The following is an 18,378-nucleotide window of genomic DNA, read 5'->3' as shown; positions in this document are numbered from 1 at the left end:
AACTTTAAAGAAAGCACATATTTTAATGGTAACTTGATTGCTGTGTCATAGTAAGGGGACTTCAGTCTCCATTTAGTTTAAAAAACAGATTTGATTATGTATGAAAGTATATATTATACTTCAGTGAGTTACTAGATTTTTACAGGAATAATGGAATAAAATTCTAAGATTTAATTATTCTTGTGGGTTGCAATATAGTCATGTCTGTCATGTATGCTGTTGTATCACTTAATAGTGAAACTCTTGGTCACGTTTGGTCTGGATTGGAGTTGAATATCACACTGAGCCATTTAATCCTTTGAATAATGTCTCCCCGGACATTTTTTTGTTTGGAAGTAGAATGTAAAGAAACTGCCACTGGGTGGCACCAAACTAAAAAAATCAGATAAACTTTTGACTTCTAAATTACTTTTTCCTTTCTGTTTAAATATCAATAAAACAAATCAAAGCATGCTTCAATAATTAGGTGAAAGGTAGCCTCTGAATCAATATTTTAGTTTAGAGCACCTTCCTTTCCAAGAATTTTGTGATTGTTGAGAAGAGTTTTCATTATTTTACTTGTTTTAAGATGCACATCAAGGAGAATGTAGGAAAATGGCCTGGGTTTTTGTTTCTTGACACGCATGCTTTTGTAACAATTCCCCAAACTTAAAAATACAGGATATTTGGGTAGCTGAGGAAATGATTGTATAGAATGAGACTAATCCACCTACAGAGTGGGAGTAATATCATACAACTGTAAGATGTTATCTGCAAGAAGTTGAGTAGCTTATTTGTGTGGGATGGGACCAAACTTAACAGCATGTTTATTTGTTACTGTAAGTTAGATTACTGCTTGGAATGTCTCTGAAGTAAAGTGCAGCTATATTTTGTACATCTTTTTTTATTGGGACGCTAAGCTAAATGATGTATGCGCTCTCTGAAAAATGCCTTTAAGTTCTGGAAAAGGAATTTGGAGTACAGTAGGATTCCAGAGGCAGAAGAAGAAACCTCATTGCAGAATTTACTGTCCTATACTGTTTGTTAAACTTTGTGAAATATCTGAATAAATCTTTTTCCTTGGATTAATGTTTGCCACACTGTCCCTAGTGTGGTATAAATTTTTCTTGTCAAAAAGAAGCTGTTGTTGTTAATACCTATGGAAGATTTACAACTGAATTTTGCACAGCCAGTGTAAATAGCTTAGTCAAGGCTTTAGGGGTGTTGCTGGCTTGCTACATAGTCAACATAAGAGTTCTCCAGGGGATGAGTTGAATTCCTTGATGTGCTCATGGGAATATTTTTTCTTCTTTCTCTCTCCTGGCTATGGGAAAAATGAGGGAAGCTCTCACTCTTCTTGTTGAAGCACCAAGTTTTAGAGTTCTGAAGTTAGAATGTTAATGTCTTTCCTTTACTTTCAGTACTGGATTTATTTCATTTGTGTCAAATCTGTAAATGTGCAGAGGGATGATAGCATAGGTGAAGACGTATTGTCCTCAATTCACTTCTCATTGCTTTTCTGCTTTATTTTAGGCTGCGAGCTTTGTCTAGTGGCGGGAGCGTGACATCCCCTCCTCTGTCTCCGGCTTTGCCAAAGTACAAACTAGCAGACTATCGCTATGGGAGAGAAGAAATGTTGGCACTTTTTCTAAAGGATAATAAGGTGAGCGGGAAGAGGAAGAAGGCCTGATGTGTGTGTTCCTAATGACAGTCTTGTGATTAGGAATAGTTATTTGTATTTTGTGATTATGGACAAAGAAATTGTGTATCCCTTGGCAAAGAACTGAAGAGGTCTGATTGTGGGTTTTTTTTGTGTGTGTGCTTATTTGATCCCACTCTTACTGCATTCATTGTTTGATTCTTTTTACCACTTTAGGGGCAACTTCCTGTACTCCCTGAGAATGAAAAAAATCTGATTATCATATTCAGTCCCACTGCCACAGATGTCTGAGGCTTAAAATCTCCTTGCAGCTGTGCAGATTTGCTTGCCTCAGTAGGATTTTATTTAATATAGTGTAAAACAGTTATCTGATTCAGCTTGAAAGTCAGGCAATAAATCATATTAGCAGATAATCTAAAAAAAGGCAGGAGCTCCCCATTTACCCTGACTTAAGGCAGTTCACTTTAGCAGGTGACCAGCCCAATGAGAGCAGTCCTCAAGTAGTTCACTTCTCTGGGACTCAGGAAATAAATACAGTCTAGCACATGTAATACAAAAGAGCAGTGTAAAAGTCAAGAACTTCCCTCTGGTTTAATTTCAAACAAAGGTTCTCAGTGATACAAAAGTTGCATTTCAGAGAGTGTTTCAGGCAAATGATTCCTACATTCTGTGTCTGTAAACATTGTTTTTCTGTAGATGGTGACAGAGGTTGGTTTATTGTTGCAGCAGGCACATAGTGACTTGGAAGTCTGAATCCCTCTGAGAGCCTTACCCTTGAGTCAGGGAGGGACTGCAAGAAGTTATGTCAGGCTGTGCCTTTAGCTTTGCATATAGATGTGCACACATACCTCCATGTTCTTACCCTACCATGACTGTGCTGTCATTTTCATATGGTGCTGGGAGCCCTGCATTGCTTATGCACAGATTCAAGGGTGTTGAATGTCAACGATTTTTCTAAAGCTGTTAAGTGTGTTATAGCTTAAAGCCATGCTTTAACATGCAGAATTATCCTGCTGTACTTTGAGAAGCTGTGATTTAAACCTTGATGTTATGCTTGAGTAAGTCAGCCTGTCAGAGGTCATTGTTTTTTGCAATTTGTGTATGTTATATCAGATGATGCTAAGATCTCTACAGTTGCAACTGATTCAGAACAACCTATTAATACCCCGTGTTACAGGAAGCTCTCCGATGGTTATGAATGGTCCAAAAGAATACTTTCTCCCTGTGTTTTTGCCAGAAGGGCATTATTATTAGAGTATGTCTTGCTTTTGATATACACATGTTTCCATGACGTTAAGTAATTCTAGTTATTGAGACTGAGAGGACTCTTGACACTGTTTCTAGTCAACTACCAGATGTGATGTTTTTAAGCTGTGTCTTGTACCCTAGTCCTTTTTCACTGTGTCATCTTCAATCCTTGCTGGCTGAAGATTAGGCAAAGTTGCATCTCTGATTAAAAGATACTCTGATTGAAAGCAGGGAGACTTCTGCTAGGGTATACCCAAATGAAAAAATATAACAGTAGGTTGCTTTGCTTCAATTAAAATTGGGAGAAGTCTTTATCTCTAGTATTATGAACTAGATATTTTTGAAACAGTTCTCTGCTGGCGTATTTAGAGCTCACTTGGCTGTAACTGCAGCTTCTTGTCCACATGCTCAAGGACACATCTGCTGATGGAGCTTCCATCTGATGACAGACTGATTAAAAATTAGTGTTAAAATTTATTTTGATTTAAATCATCAGTGTTCTCTAATTAATAAATCCATACCTATAGTTTCACTTCACTTTTTTTTTTGTTTTACTCTCCTTGTTGGTTGTAAATTGGAAACACTGACTTTAAATCAAATACAACCTCTGTGCTATGTATGGTATATGGTAGCTTTGTTAATGTATAAATAAAAATCTGTATATAAAAGTGCCTTGAAGTTAAAGCAATACTTTTTTAATTTACCAGATGAAATTTCACTTGGTTCAGATTTGAGCTGCAGTGGTGTGGAAGTTTGAATTCTGATGTGTACGATCTTGATACTTTACCTATTACAGTTGTGGGTGGTGGATGCTTTGGATGTTTTGTCTATAAGAATTTTTTTTCGGGGGGGGGGGGGGGTGTGTGTGTGTGTGTGTGTGTGAATTTGGAGTGGAGTTACACCCAACTCCAATAAATGTTATTGGAAGTACTGGTGTACTGGGTAGATGGAGACGGAGTTGGCAGGATAAAATTTTTTTTGGTAAATCAAAGCATGTGGCATCATCCTTGAAATGGAAATACTTGGGTATATTTATATGCTATTTTTCTTTCATACAGATACCTTCAGACCTTCTGGATAAGGAGTTTCTGCCTATTTTACAAGAGGAGCCCCTGCCACCACTGGCACTTGTACCTTTTACAGAAGAAGAACAGGTTTGTGTCCTTTTTTTCAAAAAAACCCCCAAAATCTTTAGATTGTCATTAGTGTAAAGGCAAAATAAAGAGTACGCCTCCATTAAAAACCATAAAATTTGAGATTAGCAGATTTCAGGGCAGGAAATTATGAAAGCATGCTGTGTTAGCACAAAGTTTAAATTCCATTCATGCTCAATTATTATTTTAAATTTGAACAAATATTTTTCATAAGATGTTCTGTTGATGGTAGACAGTCAACTTGTTAAATCCAGGATCATAATCTGGGAAGTATTACCTATTTTTTTAAGTACACAGCATTTTCAGATCAATGAAACTTTTTCCCTCTTTCCCTCTTTCATCAGTTTTTGGACCACCTGCTCTGTTGTAATAGAAGTGTCTAAGTTCTGTAACATCAGTTTTGTGGTCTTTGAAGTGTTGAAGTTTTTTGACTGTTAACATTTCTTCGGAAGGTGCAATGCTCTTTCCTTTGTATGTAAGCAGTTGCTTGATTATTTCCTTGTTTGGTTTCTATAGGTATATAATTAATTGGTGAACAAGATAAGAGTGAGAGCAGGTAGTCCACAAAGATTCCATTTCAAGGGTGACTGATCTGAGTAGTTTGAAAGCCCTTGCTTTAAATTCAATTTCTGGCAGAGAAAACTGTCCGCCCCCCTCTGGATAAATGCCTCTGACATTTGACTCTGAATTTATTCCCTCTTTATGGCTGTTAGAATTTCTGATTTTGAAGTTGCTCTCTGGTTTGTCATGTTTCTTAGCACTTTTCTTGCTTCAGAATAATGTGATTTGATTTTTTTTGTTCGTTTGTTTCTTTCCTAATAGAAAGCTGAGTACTTTTACTGACTTGAGTGTAGTTTAATATTTTTGCAGGGGTGGGGAGTGTTAGTATTAGTTTCTTAAGATTTCAGAGCATCCTGCTTCCTTTGCCCCATGCTATTGTATTCTTGAATTTTTCATCATCTTTTTGCACCTGGGTATTCTGGCATATCCTCTTTACCTCTTCTGGAATTCCTTCTTCAGAACTGATTCATATTTCTTATGTCTTTTTAGGATGCTGTCCTTTGACATAAGATGCTAATAAGATGCCTTTAATCAGCAGTCATATTTAAGTTCATGTGAATACACTGTAGTTCATGTCACAGTCTTAAAAGGCAACTGAGATTGAGAATATGCTCTTATGGGAAATCTTAGCCCAGCTTCCATTCTCCAGGGGGAATGGGAGGGATTTGGGCAGCAAGCCCAGGAAATGGTCAGCCAGACATACAATAGCACACCAAAGTATTGAACCTTGGTGTTAAATACCTTTGGACATACTTTTTTTGCTGATGCATAGTGCAGTCCTTCAGAGAATAAACTACAAGCCTTTTATGGTTAAAGGGGACATTGACTGTTGGTGATTGTCAAGATACTGTCCAAGGGGAATAATAAGAGTTTAAGGCTATGGTATTGAAAATGTGCTGAGTAGCCTGTTGGTACAGATGAGATGGTAAGTGCTGCTTCAGGGATAGGTAAGCTCACTTCAGGGATAGGTGATCCTCTGCTGCAGTGCCCAGTGTTTCATCAGTCTTGAAAACTTCTGAGGAGCTGGTGTGCACTGTGTCGCTGGTTTTTTTCCTGTTCCTTTTCACCTGTAATCATACAGGAGTGTTCGTGGTTGGCTTAACAGTTCTCTACAATCTCCACAAAAATCTTAATCTGAAAGAAGAGGTCCGTATTCCTTTTTTAAGGAAGTCTTTCCTTTAATGCTTTTTGGGGACCCAGAGGATGTGAACAATCAGTTTTTTCTTGTCCGAAGATCTTTTTTCCCCCCTTCATGACTGATTTGAGATACCAAGGGAATGGCATTATTTAAGCTACCAGAAATTCCTGGTGTTTGCTTCCCATGACATAATAAACATTGTTCATCATCAGGAATCATATTCAGAAGTGATCTTGAGATTAATATTAATGGCTTTGCTGCTAGTTGTGGTATAGGAAAGCTCTTTCACCTAAGGTTGATAAAGAGAGTGTAAAACACCTTTGTGCCCCCTTCGTGAATACTGAAGGTAGTTCCTCTCAGAACTTGAGGGACGGAGATTTGGGAGTCCTCTAGAGGACAGACTGATCAGAATGCATGTACTTCAGGGTAGTGTTCAGCTGAAGCTGAACCTGTCAGGCTTACTCTAGGCTTGGATTCAGAGCAATTCGTGCTTGCAGCCTCCGAGTTATGCACCTGATAGCATTGTAGCTGTATATGTAGTATGTCCAGGAAGAGCTTGTCTCAAGCCAATTTAAAGATGCATTATCTAGAGGTGGACGATAGATAATGTCAGCTCTATGAATTTAAACTTAAATTTGTTTAGTCCTGTGGAATTGAACTAGTCAGATACTTATGGCTACAGCTACAGTATTCCCTATTACAGGACATGGATATACTTTGGACAGAATTGCTGGTCCTTTCTATCCTTTTTATGTAGAATGTCACTTTCCTGGTGATAAGGATGCTGAGCTAACATAGAGCTCAACTAATTGACCTTGTAGTAAGTTTTGTTATATGACATCATAGATTTGTCTAAGATCTGTTTCCAGGGAACTGTCCTTTGAAGAAAAGAAGGTTTCTGCAGATAGCTTTAACAGAGGTTTCCACCACCATTCACTGGCAATATGCAATGTATGTTCCTTTGCCTCCCCACCCTTATTCCTAGTTGCATTAGGACAGAATTCAGTTGTCTTAATCTTATCTGCTTGTGGAGTAAGGAAGTCTCAAGCTCTTGCTGAATATAACAGAGATTTTTCTTTTTGTCCTCAATGGTTGTGTCTGATGTCTTGTTTCTTGGGATGTCTTCCATGTGCTACTGAAGAATTAATTGAACCCCTGTTTTGGGCAGCTTTGCTCCTTGGTGTGCATTGTCAGGGATGGACACTGGAATTAATTATCAGCAGTCCTGGTTAACAAGGGAGGTCCCTGATGACTGGAGGCTTGCCAATGTGACGCCCATCTACAAGAAGGGCCAGAAGGAGGACCCGGGGAACTACAGGCCTGTCAGCCTGACCTCGGTGCCGGGAAAGATTATGGAGCGGTTCATATTGAGTGAACTCAATAGGCATGTGCAGGTCAGCCCGGGGATCAGGCCCAGTCAACATGGGTTCATGAAAGGCAGGTCCTGCTTGACCAACCTGATCTCCTTCTATGACCTGGTGACCCGCCTGGTGGATGAAGGAAAGGCTGTGGATGTCATTTACCTGGACTTTAGCAAAGCCTTTGACACAGCCTCCCATCGCATTCTCCTTGGGAAGCTGGCAGCTCATGGCTTGGATGGGCATAGTCTTCGCTGGGTAAAAAACTGGTTGGGTGGCCAAGCCCAGAGAGTAGTGGTGAATGGAGTTAAGTCCAGTTGGTGGCCGGTCATGAGCAGTGTTCCCCAGGGCTCTGTTTTGGGGCCAGCCTTGTTTAGTATCTTTATCAGCGATGTGGATGAGGGGGTTGAGTGCGCCCTCAGTAAGTTTGCAGATGACACCAAGTTGGGTGGGAGTGTCGATCTGCTGGAGGGTAGGATGGCCCTGCAGAGGGACTTGGACAGGCTGGACCGATGGGCCGAGGCCAAACTGTATGAGGTTTAACAAGGCCAAGTGCTGGGTCCTGCACTTGGGTCACAACAACCCCATGCAACGCTACAGGCTTGGGGAAGAGTGGCTGGAAAGCTGTCTGGCCAAAAAGGACCTGGGACTGTTGGTTGACAGCCGGCTGAACATGAGGCAGCAGTGTGCCCAGGTGGCCAAGAAGGCCAACAGCATCCTGGCTTGTGTCAGGAATAGTGTGGCCAGCAGGAGCAGGGAAGTAATTGTCCCCCTGTACTCGGGGCTGGCAAGGCCACACCTGGAATACTGTGTCCAGTTTTGGGACCCTCAATACAAGAAAGACATGGGGGTGCTGGAGCACGTCCAGAGAAGGGCAACGAAGCTGGTGAAGGGTCTGGAGCACAGGTCTTATGAGGAGCGGCTGAAGGAACTGGGGTTGTTTAGCCTGGAGAAGAGGAGGCTGAGGGGAGACCTTATCACTCTCTGCAACTACCTGAAAGGAGGCTGTAGTGAGGTGGGTGTTGGACTCTTCTCCCATGTAGTTAGCGATAGGACGAGAGGAAATGGGCTCAGGCTGCGCCAGGGGAGGTTTAGGTTGGATATTAGGAAAAACTTCTTAATGGAAAGGGTAGTCAAGCATTGGAACAGGCTGCCCAGGGAGGTGGTAGAGTCACCATCCCTGGAAGTGTTCAAAAAACAGGTAGATGTGGCACTTTGGGACATGGTTTAGTCTAGTCTACCCTTGATTGGTTTAGCGTGGACTTGGTAGTGTAGGTTAATGGTTGGACTGGATGATCTTAAAGGTCTTTTCCAACCTAAATGATTCTATGATTCTGTGATTAATGTACTAATCCATACTAGGGTGTTGTTTGCTTTTTTTGACTTTGCTTTTTCATTATTATTGTGATCTTACCATGTGGATTATTATCACTATGCACATGACAAGGATTGCATCTTCACCACAGCAAGGTCTACAGAAGGGAGGGAGAATTTGTTCAGAGTTTAGGCAGACAAATCAAATAAAAATAATTGGAAAAGGAAGTGAGATTACTATTTTGTTCTTATTGGAAAAATAAGGCATCAAAATTTAAGGAATCTCCTATGCAAGACAGTGAATCTGATCAATAGCTTAAAGTTGTTTCTGTAGTAAAATACTTCACTGCTTCACAAAAGAGCAGCAGTATCAACAGCAGGAAAGGTGGTGATTTGCTTAGAGGCAAATGGAGGTGGTTTGTTTTGACTTGCTGTTGAAATGGTTGCTTTAAACTTTAACAGCCTGCTAGGAAAATAGAATCAGATTTACTGGAGGCTATTTCACCATGGATGACTGGATTCCCCCCCCACCGCCCCCGGTCTACTTAGTTACCAATTCTCTCTTGAAGGAAGATCTCTTTTGTAGGAAGAACATATCAAGCAGTTAGGCTTGTTTCTGAAATGGGTTAAAACTCCTTCAGATGTCTGTTGGCTTTGATGTTAACCATTTAGATTTTAAATAGCATATAATTGCTTGTCTCATTGTTCTCTGAAGACCTTCAATGTCTTAATAATTCAGATGAGTTCACATAAGCAATTTGCCTCCTTTAAGTTCCTATCAAGAAGCCTGATGTAGCAGCTGCTTGGAGTCCTTTGCATTCTAATTATTTAAAACTTGCATTCAGAAAGTGTGTGTGAATTCAGGTTTGCTTGTTAATCTTTCTGCACATGCTCCTGAATTCTTTGGCCCAGTTTTCCAACTATTTGTGCTCAGAGAATGGGGCTAGAGTTGGTTATAATTATCCATTCTTTATCAAAATAGCTTTTTCTTTAGCAATTATTTCATATTAAAATAAAGTTGAATTTTACTGGTGTTTATTGTCTTATTAAAATGAGTATCACTTAAATTTCAGAAGCCTTAAATACATACAGTTTTCTCCAAAGCATGTTACTCCTGTGATATGTTTAGAGAGGAAAAAAAAAAAACCAACTTATTTCTGCAAAGGAGATTGGTAAATATAATTTTATCCAAGTTCTGTTGATATTTAAATGTTCCTGCTTTGCTTAAGAAGTAAGTTTAGAATTGGTATTAATTAATGGTGTCAGGTATAGGCAGGTGCCAATCTCTTTCTGCAACTGAATGGCTGTGTTTAAAGCTGCTGATGTTCTAATCGCTTCTGTGCTGGAATCATCTGATAAAGGAGTATGTGCTCACTTCCTACCTTTAGAGCATGGAAATTTCAAGTAAGTAACTTGGAAGCTCTAATACTGACCAAGATCCTTTTATAGACTTCTTCAGCTACTCATATCTCCAAGGAATCCTTTTCCTTGTTAGTGTTAGTTGTAGAGAATTTGTAATGAACATAAGGAAAGCAAAGCTGGTATTAAGCTAAATTTAGGATAATGGTAAATGTTTCTGGTTTTGTTTTTTTTTTAATAGAATCTCACTTTGGCTCTTTCTTCTTCTTGGCAGAGAAATTTCTCGATGTCTGTAAACAGTGCTGCTGTCCTGCGGTTGACTGGACGTGGAGGAGGAACGGTGGTAGGGGCTCCTCGAGGTCGAAGTTCCTCTAGAGGTCGAGGTGAGCTGCTGTTAGTGGGATGCGCTGCAATGAATGCAGGTGATCCAGGTTAAAGCTACTGAAAGATATTAGATGGAGCTTGGTTATAGCCAGATTTTTTTTATTATTATTTTTTATTTTATTTTTTATTTGTAGTTTGTCACCTGTGCTCTTGTGGTTGCTTCGCAGCTAAGGCATATACATTTAAACTTTTAAGAGGCTATCCCCAGATTTCCCTGTCACTTCCCCTTTATTTATCATTGTCTTTGCCCAAATGCTCAGGGCTTAATAAAAAAGAAAGTATGTGCACATATATAGATGTGGAGAGACACTCTTACTTACATACCTTGTTATATTTCTGTTGTACATTTATTAGAAAGCTGTTGCTTTTTTTGCTGTGTGCTTTTAACGTGTGTATTGCATTGCTACCATCCATGTTTCACTTTTGTTAGGAATGCATGTATTAGCAGGTTTTTTTAGATGCATTAAGGCTTAATTCTGCAAATGAAATGAATGCTGCTTAAAATTTGGTGATTTGAGATCATATGACCACTAGCGTGCTCTCTAGTTTCAATATCAAGATACCTTGACCATTTCTAATTTGCCAAACCCTTTCTTTTTCTATCTTTTTTTTTTTTTTTTGCTGTACCATTAACAATGAAGGTCATCCTCATGCAGTGAGCAGTGGGTTGCTTTTTAATTGTCCCCACTAGTTTCAGTGAGGTCATAGGGTTAAATGTGGCAGAATATGGATTCTAATCTAGTGATTCTATTACTGAATCTATTTGTATGCATGGAAATTTTGTTTTGCGATAGTTTGTTTCATTACACTTTAGTGGACAGAACTTAAAATTTATGCAGTATTATTAAGACTGTTTGAAAGCTTCTACTGTATATATTCCTTATTTTTCATGCTTCATTTTAAAGTTATGTTAAGAAATAGTAGCTCAAGAACTTTGTTGCAAAATTAATCTTTCTCACTTATCTCTGTTTTCATCCTTGTTTAATCGTTTTCTCTTAATTTGTATGAGTTGTTATATGCTGTGCTTGTTAGGCTACTCTGTCAATCTTACCTTCGGGTAAGCTGTAAAGGATGGATTCATTTTTCACTCTTGATACAGTTTGAAATTGTAAATTACTGAGCTTTCCCTCTTTCATCGCTTCTAGTTGCTGCTTGTTTCTTCCGCTCTTCCCTTTTTCTTTCCATGAGCAATTAGTCTTGGGCATTAGACATGATGAGTCTTCCCAAAGTTTCTATATCTCAGCAAACAAATAGGGCTTCTGCCAGGACAAAACTGTACATTTTTTCATAATTATACACGTCATGTTCTTGTAATTCAGGACTTTGTTTCTAATAGTTATTTATGAAAAGCTCAGTGTAGGGCTGTTGACATCTAACTTACAAAACTAATATGTTGCTACAGCGAAAAGGACTTGGAATTTCTTTGGAGTTTGTTCACTAAATGAACTGCTTCACTTAACAGTTGGAAAACATTTTTCTTTATTGCATTGCAAAATTGCCTTGGTTCAAAAGGTTATTTAGTGTTTTTCATGAACTTTACATTACTGTATGCAACAAAGCTGCTGCTGATCAGATGCAGGCTTCAGCTTTGCCAAAACAAGATTACTGTCTTGAAGTGACTTGCACAACAGTAACTTCAGGGAAGAATTTGCATGTATGATTAGATTTGTTAATTAAGTTCCCTCACTGAGGCACATATCATGGAATTGTGTTCCAGCATTTAGGAGCATGAGAGGGAATCTGTGACAGACTGGCAAAGAGAAGAATGGATGAACTGCTGGTAAAGGAAGGTTATTGTTAGAACTCTAAATGTGACTTCCCTTATCAGTATTTAAAACTACAACGTAACACTCAGTAAATATTTTCTCAGTAGTCACCCCAAGTCTTACTGACAATGACTACATTTAGCTGATGTGAAAATGGTTACTGTGTGAAAGGTGCTTTGATTTTTTTTTTTGTTCAAAATTTTTATGATTGTGTGCTGAAATACAACTTGGTGTTACTGTTAAAAAAATATTTGCAGTGTGCAGCTGCCATCACTAATACTGTATGTGTCTTGTGTGGAGACATAAATCCAAAACATTTTATTTAGTTCTGAAGTTATATTCTCTAAAGAAACCAAGTACTTGCACGTGACTTTTTTCTAATTGACTTGTTTTCCTGGGAGCTCCCTGTGGTGTGCAGTTAAGCCCTGTGCTGGCGGGACCGGAATGTCAACATTCATGAATAAGAGCCTCAGACAAGGAGAGATTTAAATAGTCCCTGGAATGGGCTGTAAGCTTACAGACACCTTGTTTTGTAGCTGTTCTCCTTTTTAGTTAAGACCCTTATGAAGGGTACTTTGCTTCCCATTAGAGCTCTTTCCCCTTTGTAATCTGTCTTTGCTGCTGCTGGAAAGTGTGTAAATGGTGTGAAAGTGGAAAGTTCTCATACCTAAACAGCAGTAGCTGAACTACAGTTATCCTGCTCTTCCCACACAGTATTATGGCTATGATCATAGATCCTAAACTCTAGTAATGCTGTAATTTCAAGAATTTTCTTGTTGTATTGTGTGTGTGTGGGGTTTATTACAATTAGAATGACAGTGTGTGCTGCTTCTTGCCCTCTTGCTTGTGTCTTGTATATTTTACTTAAATTCAGGTTTGTCTGTTTTTCAGGTTAGAGACTTTTGGCTGTTATGATTACAATATCCAGTGGATTGAGGTCCTCATTCTGAGGTTTTTAAGGAATTAATGAAATACAAATGATACAGCTGCTCCGTTCAGTTCTTAAATGGAAAGGTTTATTGACATCTATTGACTTTGCATTCAATACTTTGTGCAACATCTACACTCAGAAAGTCTGCTCCTCATGTGCCAGGCGTTTTTTTGGAAGTGGCGTTCTCTTTAAGATAAGCATGTTGTTCTAGGCTTATTAGCCACAAAAAAAGCCAAGAAGTACAGAAACAGGATGGTGAACAGTGTGCTTATATGTGCAGTTTTATCCTCTCCGCAAGCATTTTTCATGTGTTCTGTTGTCACTATTAGCTGTGTCCCAGCGTGCACTTTCAGGTCAGACTCATCTACATAATACTTGCTGAATAACTGACTCTGTACACCACGGTTTTCCTTAACTAGCTACTTATCTTCTGTAGCTTGGTAGGATCTGTTCTAATGCAGTATGTTTCTCAGTGGTCTACTTGATTTCTGCTGGAGTTGCACATGTACTTTTACTGGTTACTGTTGAATGGGCACATCTTGTTACCACACCTGGATGGTGTGCCTTGTAGAATGCAGTGGAGGAGGGTGACAACACAGCCAGGGCAAAGGTGGCTTAAATAGGTCCTGTCCGGTACTATGTGGTATCAGTACAGCTGGGAGTTCAGTACCGTGGCCCCACAGGCAGCCTTAAACTGAATTGCTGAGATCACTTGTTTGGACCTTTTGCAAGGTTGTCCTTTAATTCAGACCATTTCGGTGGCTGAGCACAACTGAAATACTGGTGAACTGTGACGCACAGGGGTAAGTGGAGAGAGTTTTCTCAGGCTGTTTCACATACTTTTAAAGCTGCCATGAGCCATGCTGCTCTTAAAACAACTCTGATTCTGTTCTTCCCCTTGTACAGGACATTTTCTTTATTTGCTGATGAAATCTCCCGTATCACCAGCCTTCTGGCTCTGTTGGTTGTGTGTCTGCTATCAGTAATCAGTGTGCATGCTTGCTCATACTGCAAGGGGAGCACTACAAATGTTGCTGTCACTCACTGTAAAAAAAGAAAAAAAAAAACCAACCAAAAACCCAACCAAAAACCCCAACAAAACAGAAAAGGACAACTGGTTTTTGTTTCTGTTGGAAAAGTGTATGCAACTTTCCACCTCCACTACCTCAGAGACATGAGATGAGTCAGTGCCTTCACTCTGTTTTGACTCTGCCTGCAGCTTTCTCTTGTGAACTGCTTTTGCTTTATTATCTCCTCTGAGAGGAAGGAAGAGAGCTTTCCTGTAGTGAAGAAACTAGGCAAAGATTGCCATTGCATGAGATGCTTACACTTTCCTGGGCTTTATTTGTGAAGAATAACAGCTTGGAGTCCTATTCCAGGATCTTAGGGGACCCATAATGCCTTAACTAGATAAACACTGTGCTGCTTCGATATGGAGGTATTCGTGTTGTAATACAGTCATAGGTCTGATACTAATCTTTCCTCTCTTGCCCTGAGTGTTCAGTCAACTCCTCTGTCTCCACCTGAGTTTGTGTAAGAACAGCTATGCTGAATCAGGCAAGGGATTGTTTAACTCAATAGTCTGTCTCTAGCAACAGCCAAAAGACAACACCTTGGCAAGAGAATAAGGGCTGTGTAAAAATACAAAGGTGAAGAAGCATCACATATGTGTTCGGCTTCCAGATGTTTGCAGCTCAGTGTATTTCCTGAACCAGATGTGGTCTCTGTGTTTAGTAAATCTCAGTGTTATTTATCTGAGTTTGTCCAGTCTCCATCTGAACTTAAGCATCCTCAAAACTCTGTAGTAAGGAAATCTGCATCTCTGTGACAAGGAGGTCTGCCACTGAACTGCTTTGCTGGTGCTAGGAACAGGATAGTTGTGTCCAAAGAGGCTGTTTAAATCCCATTTCTGAAGCAGAAGAAGAAATTGTACAGACATTAACTTTGTGGCTTCCTTAAACACTCTGCAACATGTACTGCCTGATATGAAATCAGTGTGTATTTGAGGAGTCTGAGTGGATTATCTGGGGATCACTTTTCTTTTTCTCTGCCTGGAAAGCAACATTTTTTTTTTTGTGCAAGAGACTTGGTATAGAATAGTAGAGCAACTGTTGTAACTGCCTTGATTATTTCCATTTTTTTAGAGCCCCTTTTCATAAGACACTGCAGTACGGTACAATTCCTTGATGCATGCAGGGGTCTTTAGATTTTAGATGTAGAGGCTTGTTAGTACTTTCTTCAGAAGACTACAGAGACTGGAGTCCATTCTCAAGGTGTTTATTTCCTGTTTCATTTGGTCATTCTGTCTTATTCCTTTGGATCCATGGCCACGTTTGCACCTCATCCTTTGAGGTGTTTGTTTTCTTGAAGCCACGAAGAGAGAAATATGAAAGGATTGAGGTTTGTGATAGTTTCACAGCCAAGAATTCCCTTTATCAGGTGCTTTTTAGGTTCTTGCGCTTGACTATAAAGACTGCATGTGTATGTAGGAAAGGCATTGTCCTGACAACCAGCTGATTGATGTGTTTCACTTGTTCATCATCTTTCCTTGAGATCCTTGAAATGCTAAGTCAGCTCATAAACCCCCTCCCATTTCTTCTGCTGTAGCACTTTGTGAAGCAGTGTTATCTTTTGTAGATCTGGAAACTTCACCCCAGCCATTAATCTAGCCAGTGCTGGAGGCTATCTTGAAGGTCTGGGGATGTGTGTGGGTGTTGTTTCTGTTGTGTTTTTTTTCTTTTTTTTTTTTTTTTTTAATCAAACATCCCACACTTACCTAGACACTCAGGATGTGCTTCAAGATGCTTTACTTGAGGATACTTCTCTTTACTTGAGGATACTTCTGTAACTTTTTGGCTTTAGGCTTGATACTTGGTAGCCACCTATGGAAAATCATGTATTGAAAAAGCGAGGTGGATAATTTTTATTCTGTAGCCATTGGGGTTCTTCATGCTGTCCTGCGTATACCCATCCTGTGATCCTTCTTTTCTCCCCACTACTCCTGGGGGAGATTTCTGCTGGGAATCACTAGAACTCAATAGTGGTGAAGCTTCCTTCTCCTTTATTAACCTTGACAGCAGTAATTACGAGTACATTTGCAGTACAGTACCATTATACTGGATTCTACTGTTAAAAGCAGTCTGATTTTTTTTATTGTAAAGTACACATGTACTGTGAGGATGTTGTGTGAACAATGCATCTTTGGTCATTTCTATTGGGTAAGTATCTGTTTTCTGTGTTTTTCTGCATAGTATTTATTTCAGAATTGCTTGCCTGTTCTGTCTGACCTTGTGCTTCTTGACAAGAATTTTTATATAAGACTTTCTCTTCAGTCTTTTCCCTTTGCCCCAGATAATTTCACTGGGGCTTAAGACTCCAAGATTAGTTCACAGGGACACCAGGAAAAGGAAACCTACCTGATTCTTTCAACTTCTATTATTATTTGTACAAACACTTGTGTTTTTTGTCTTTTCAGGCAGAGGCCGAGGAGAAAGCGGTTTCTACCAAAGAAGTTTTGATGAAGTGGAGGGTGGATTTGGGCGAGGAGGGGGCAGGGAAATGCACAGATCACAGAGTTGGGAGGAAAGGTAACAGAACTGTGGCCCTAAAAGTTTTTTACATACATCTGCTCAGCTTCCATTTGTGCCTTTTGACCTCATAAAAATACTTTAAGAAAGGTGATTAGGTGTATCTGTGAGTGGAGTGTCTGAATTTCTAAGATGGAGTCAACACAGTAATGTTTCTAGAAGCTGAGGAGCAAGTAAATGAGTGTTTTTGCAAAGAACTTTTCTGCTGAGTTCCTGGGAAGAAGGAACTATTTTAACAGAATATAAACTATGACAGTTGCAGTGGAAGTAATGGGTGAAAACATGGATTGCTAAAGGATTTGCTTCCATTTTAGTCTCAACATTTCAAAACATACCTAGTTGCCAAAGGCTGTGTGCATATCAGCGTTCCTGAAAATTTCAGTTGTCACTTGGACCTTTATGTCCATCGAGCTCTGATTTTAAAAAAAGTCCCCTACCAAGTTTAAAAAAAAAAAAAAAAAAAGCAAAAGCCATACCTGAAATGAGTGGAGTAGTTTCAAAACCTTATTTGAAACTTCTGTTCTGCCTTTCTAGGGGAGACAGACGCTTTGAAAAACCAGGGCGAAAAGATCCAGGTATGATTTTGTTACTGTATGGGCAGAAAATGGGAGGGAGGAGCAGGGTGTGTTTTGGGGAAGGGACCTGTATGTACAAAAACCTTTCTTACTGCTCCAAGTATATTGTTGGTACAAGATTCATAATACTGTGCCAGGTTACCTAAATGTTGTTCTCAAAGTGTTGTTTTTCTTACTTTGTGTTGTTTTCACTATTGGACATCTAAATGTTTTAGAAAAGAAAAATCTACAGTAAGTAGGTTCTGTTTATTCAATTAAGATCTGATATTTACAGCTGGAACTGAATTCATGGACCTCTGTGAAAGGAGTTTGTACTGATTAACAGGTGTGCTGTGGCAATATGCCTTTTCAGTGCAGCTTTTAAACATTGCTGGTGTGTGCTATTTTAGTACCTAGGACCATGTGAACTGTTAATTTTTTTAATGCTTGCTAGGGTGAGGTAGATCCCAGCAGCAATGTTCTGAGGTTCCCATGCTGATGGATTTACTGTCTGTCAAATCAGCTTGTCATCATACAAATATTCTGTTCATTCAGGTTATCATCTGGTTCCCCCCTCTGCCATTCCTCTCCTGTTTCTTAAATGCTTCACACTGGCCACATTCAGGCAGAATACTGGATCATTAATTGTGATCCACTATGTCTGTTTGAATGTTCAGCTGAACTTGAATTGGAGTGGGTTGTCATCTTGGAGATGGAGCATATCCATTTACGTAAAATCTGTATTCTGAGTGTGGTAATGTTCAAGGAAGTTCTCATTTATCAACTGGCTATATGGTAACTGCATTGATTTTTCTTCTGCTTCGTGGGATCATGCATTGATTGTTTTCTGGTATGACCTTGCTCTTTTCTGTGGTATGTTTCCACATGCATGTACCACAGCTGTGCTTAGTGAGAGGTTTTGTACTAGTAAAAGCTTGCTGACAATGAGTCTTGTCTTTTTAAGGAACCAGAGGATCTTCTGGTGTTTGCTGGAGTCTTGGCTAAATATCCTCCTTAGTGAACATATTGATAAAGCATAGGTCGGAAAAGACAATTGCAGGTTGAATTTCAAGACAAACAAAACCAAAGAGATTCAGTTGCAGTTAAAACTTGACAGAAATATATTTTATATATTTCTGCTTAGCTGTCAGTACTTTTTTAGTGAGAGTAGCATAAGTTGCCATTTTAATAGTCTTCCAGATTACCATGGTGGCACATGCTTTAGGAGTTTTAAACTACCATGTTTCTTTCAAAGCCCTGCCAATCCTCTTTCCATGTAGGAATTGATTTTCATGTATTTCAGAGTGTTTTTATTTTTCTGCTTTTTAAGTTGAAAGCTAACACAAAACTAAGATGTTGCTTGTTTTCCTCATTGTTTTCCTTAA

General features: G+C 39.3%; 1 protein-coding gene across 12 annotated transcripts in view; it reads left to right on the top strand.

Moving 5' to 3' along the window:
- The window catches only part of GIGYF2 (GRB10 interacting GYF protein 2), a 79,342-nt gene that overhangs the window by 13,855 nt on the left and 47,109 nt on the right, over positions 1–18,378 (top strand). For all 12 annotated transcript variants that reach the window (XM_075716394.1, XM_075716393.1, XM_075716392.1 and 9 more), the window contains exons 3-7: positions 1,513–1,642; positions 3,946–4,041; positions 10,046–10,154; positions 16,328–16,439; positions 16,974–17,014. In XM_075716394.1, the coding sequence (XP_075572509.1) occupies positions 1,513–1,642; positions 3,946–4,041; positions 10,046–10,154; positions 16,328–16,439; positions 16,974–17,014 (488 nt within the window). The remainder of the gene's footprint in view (positions 1–1,512; positions 1,643–3,945; positions 4,042–10,045; positions 10,155–16,327; positions 16,440–16,973; positions 17,015–18,378) is intronic.

Source organism: Pelecanus crispus, chromosome 9 (assembly GCF_030463565.1).
Source record: "Pelecanus crispus isolate bPelCri1 chromosome 9, bPelCri1.pri, whole genome shotgun sequence".
Classification (NCBI taxonomy): domain Eukaryota; kingdom Metazoa; phylum Chordata; class Aves; order Pelecaniformes; family Pelecanidae; genus Pelecanus; species Pelecanus crispus.
Note: the sequence above shows the minus strand (reverse complement) of the source record. Positions and strands in the feature narration are given on the sequence as shown.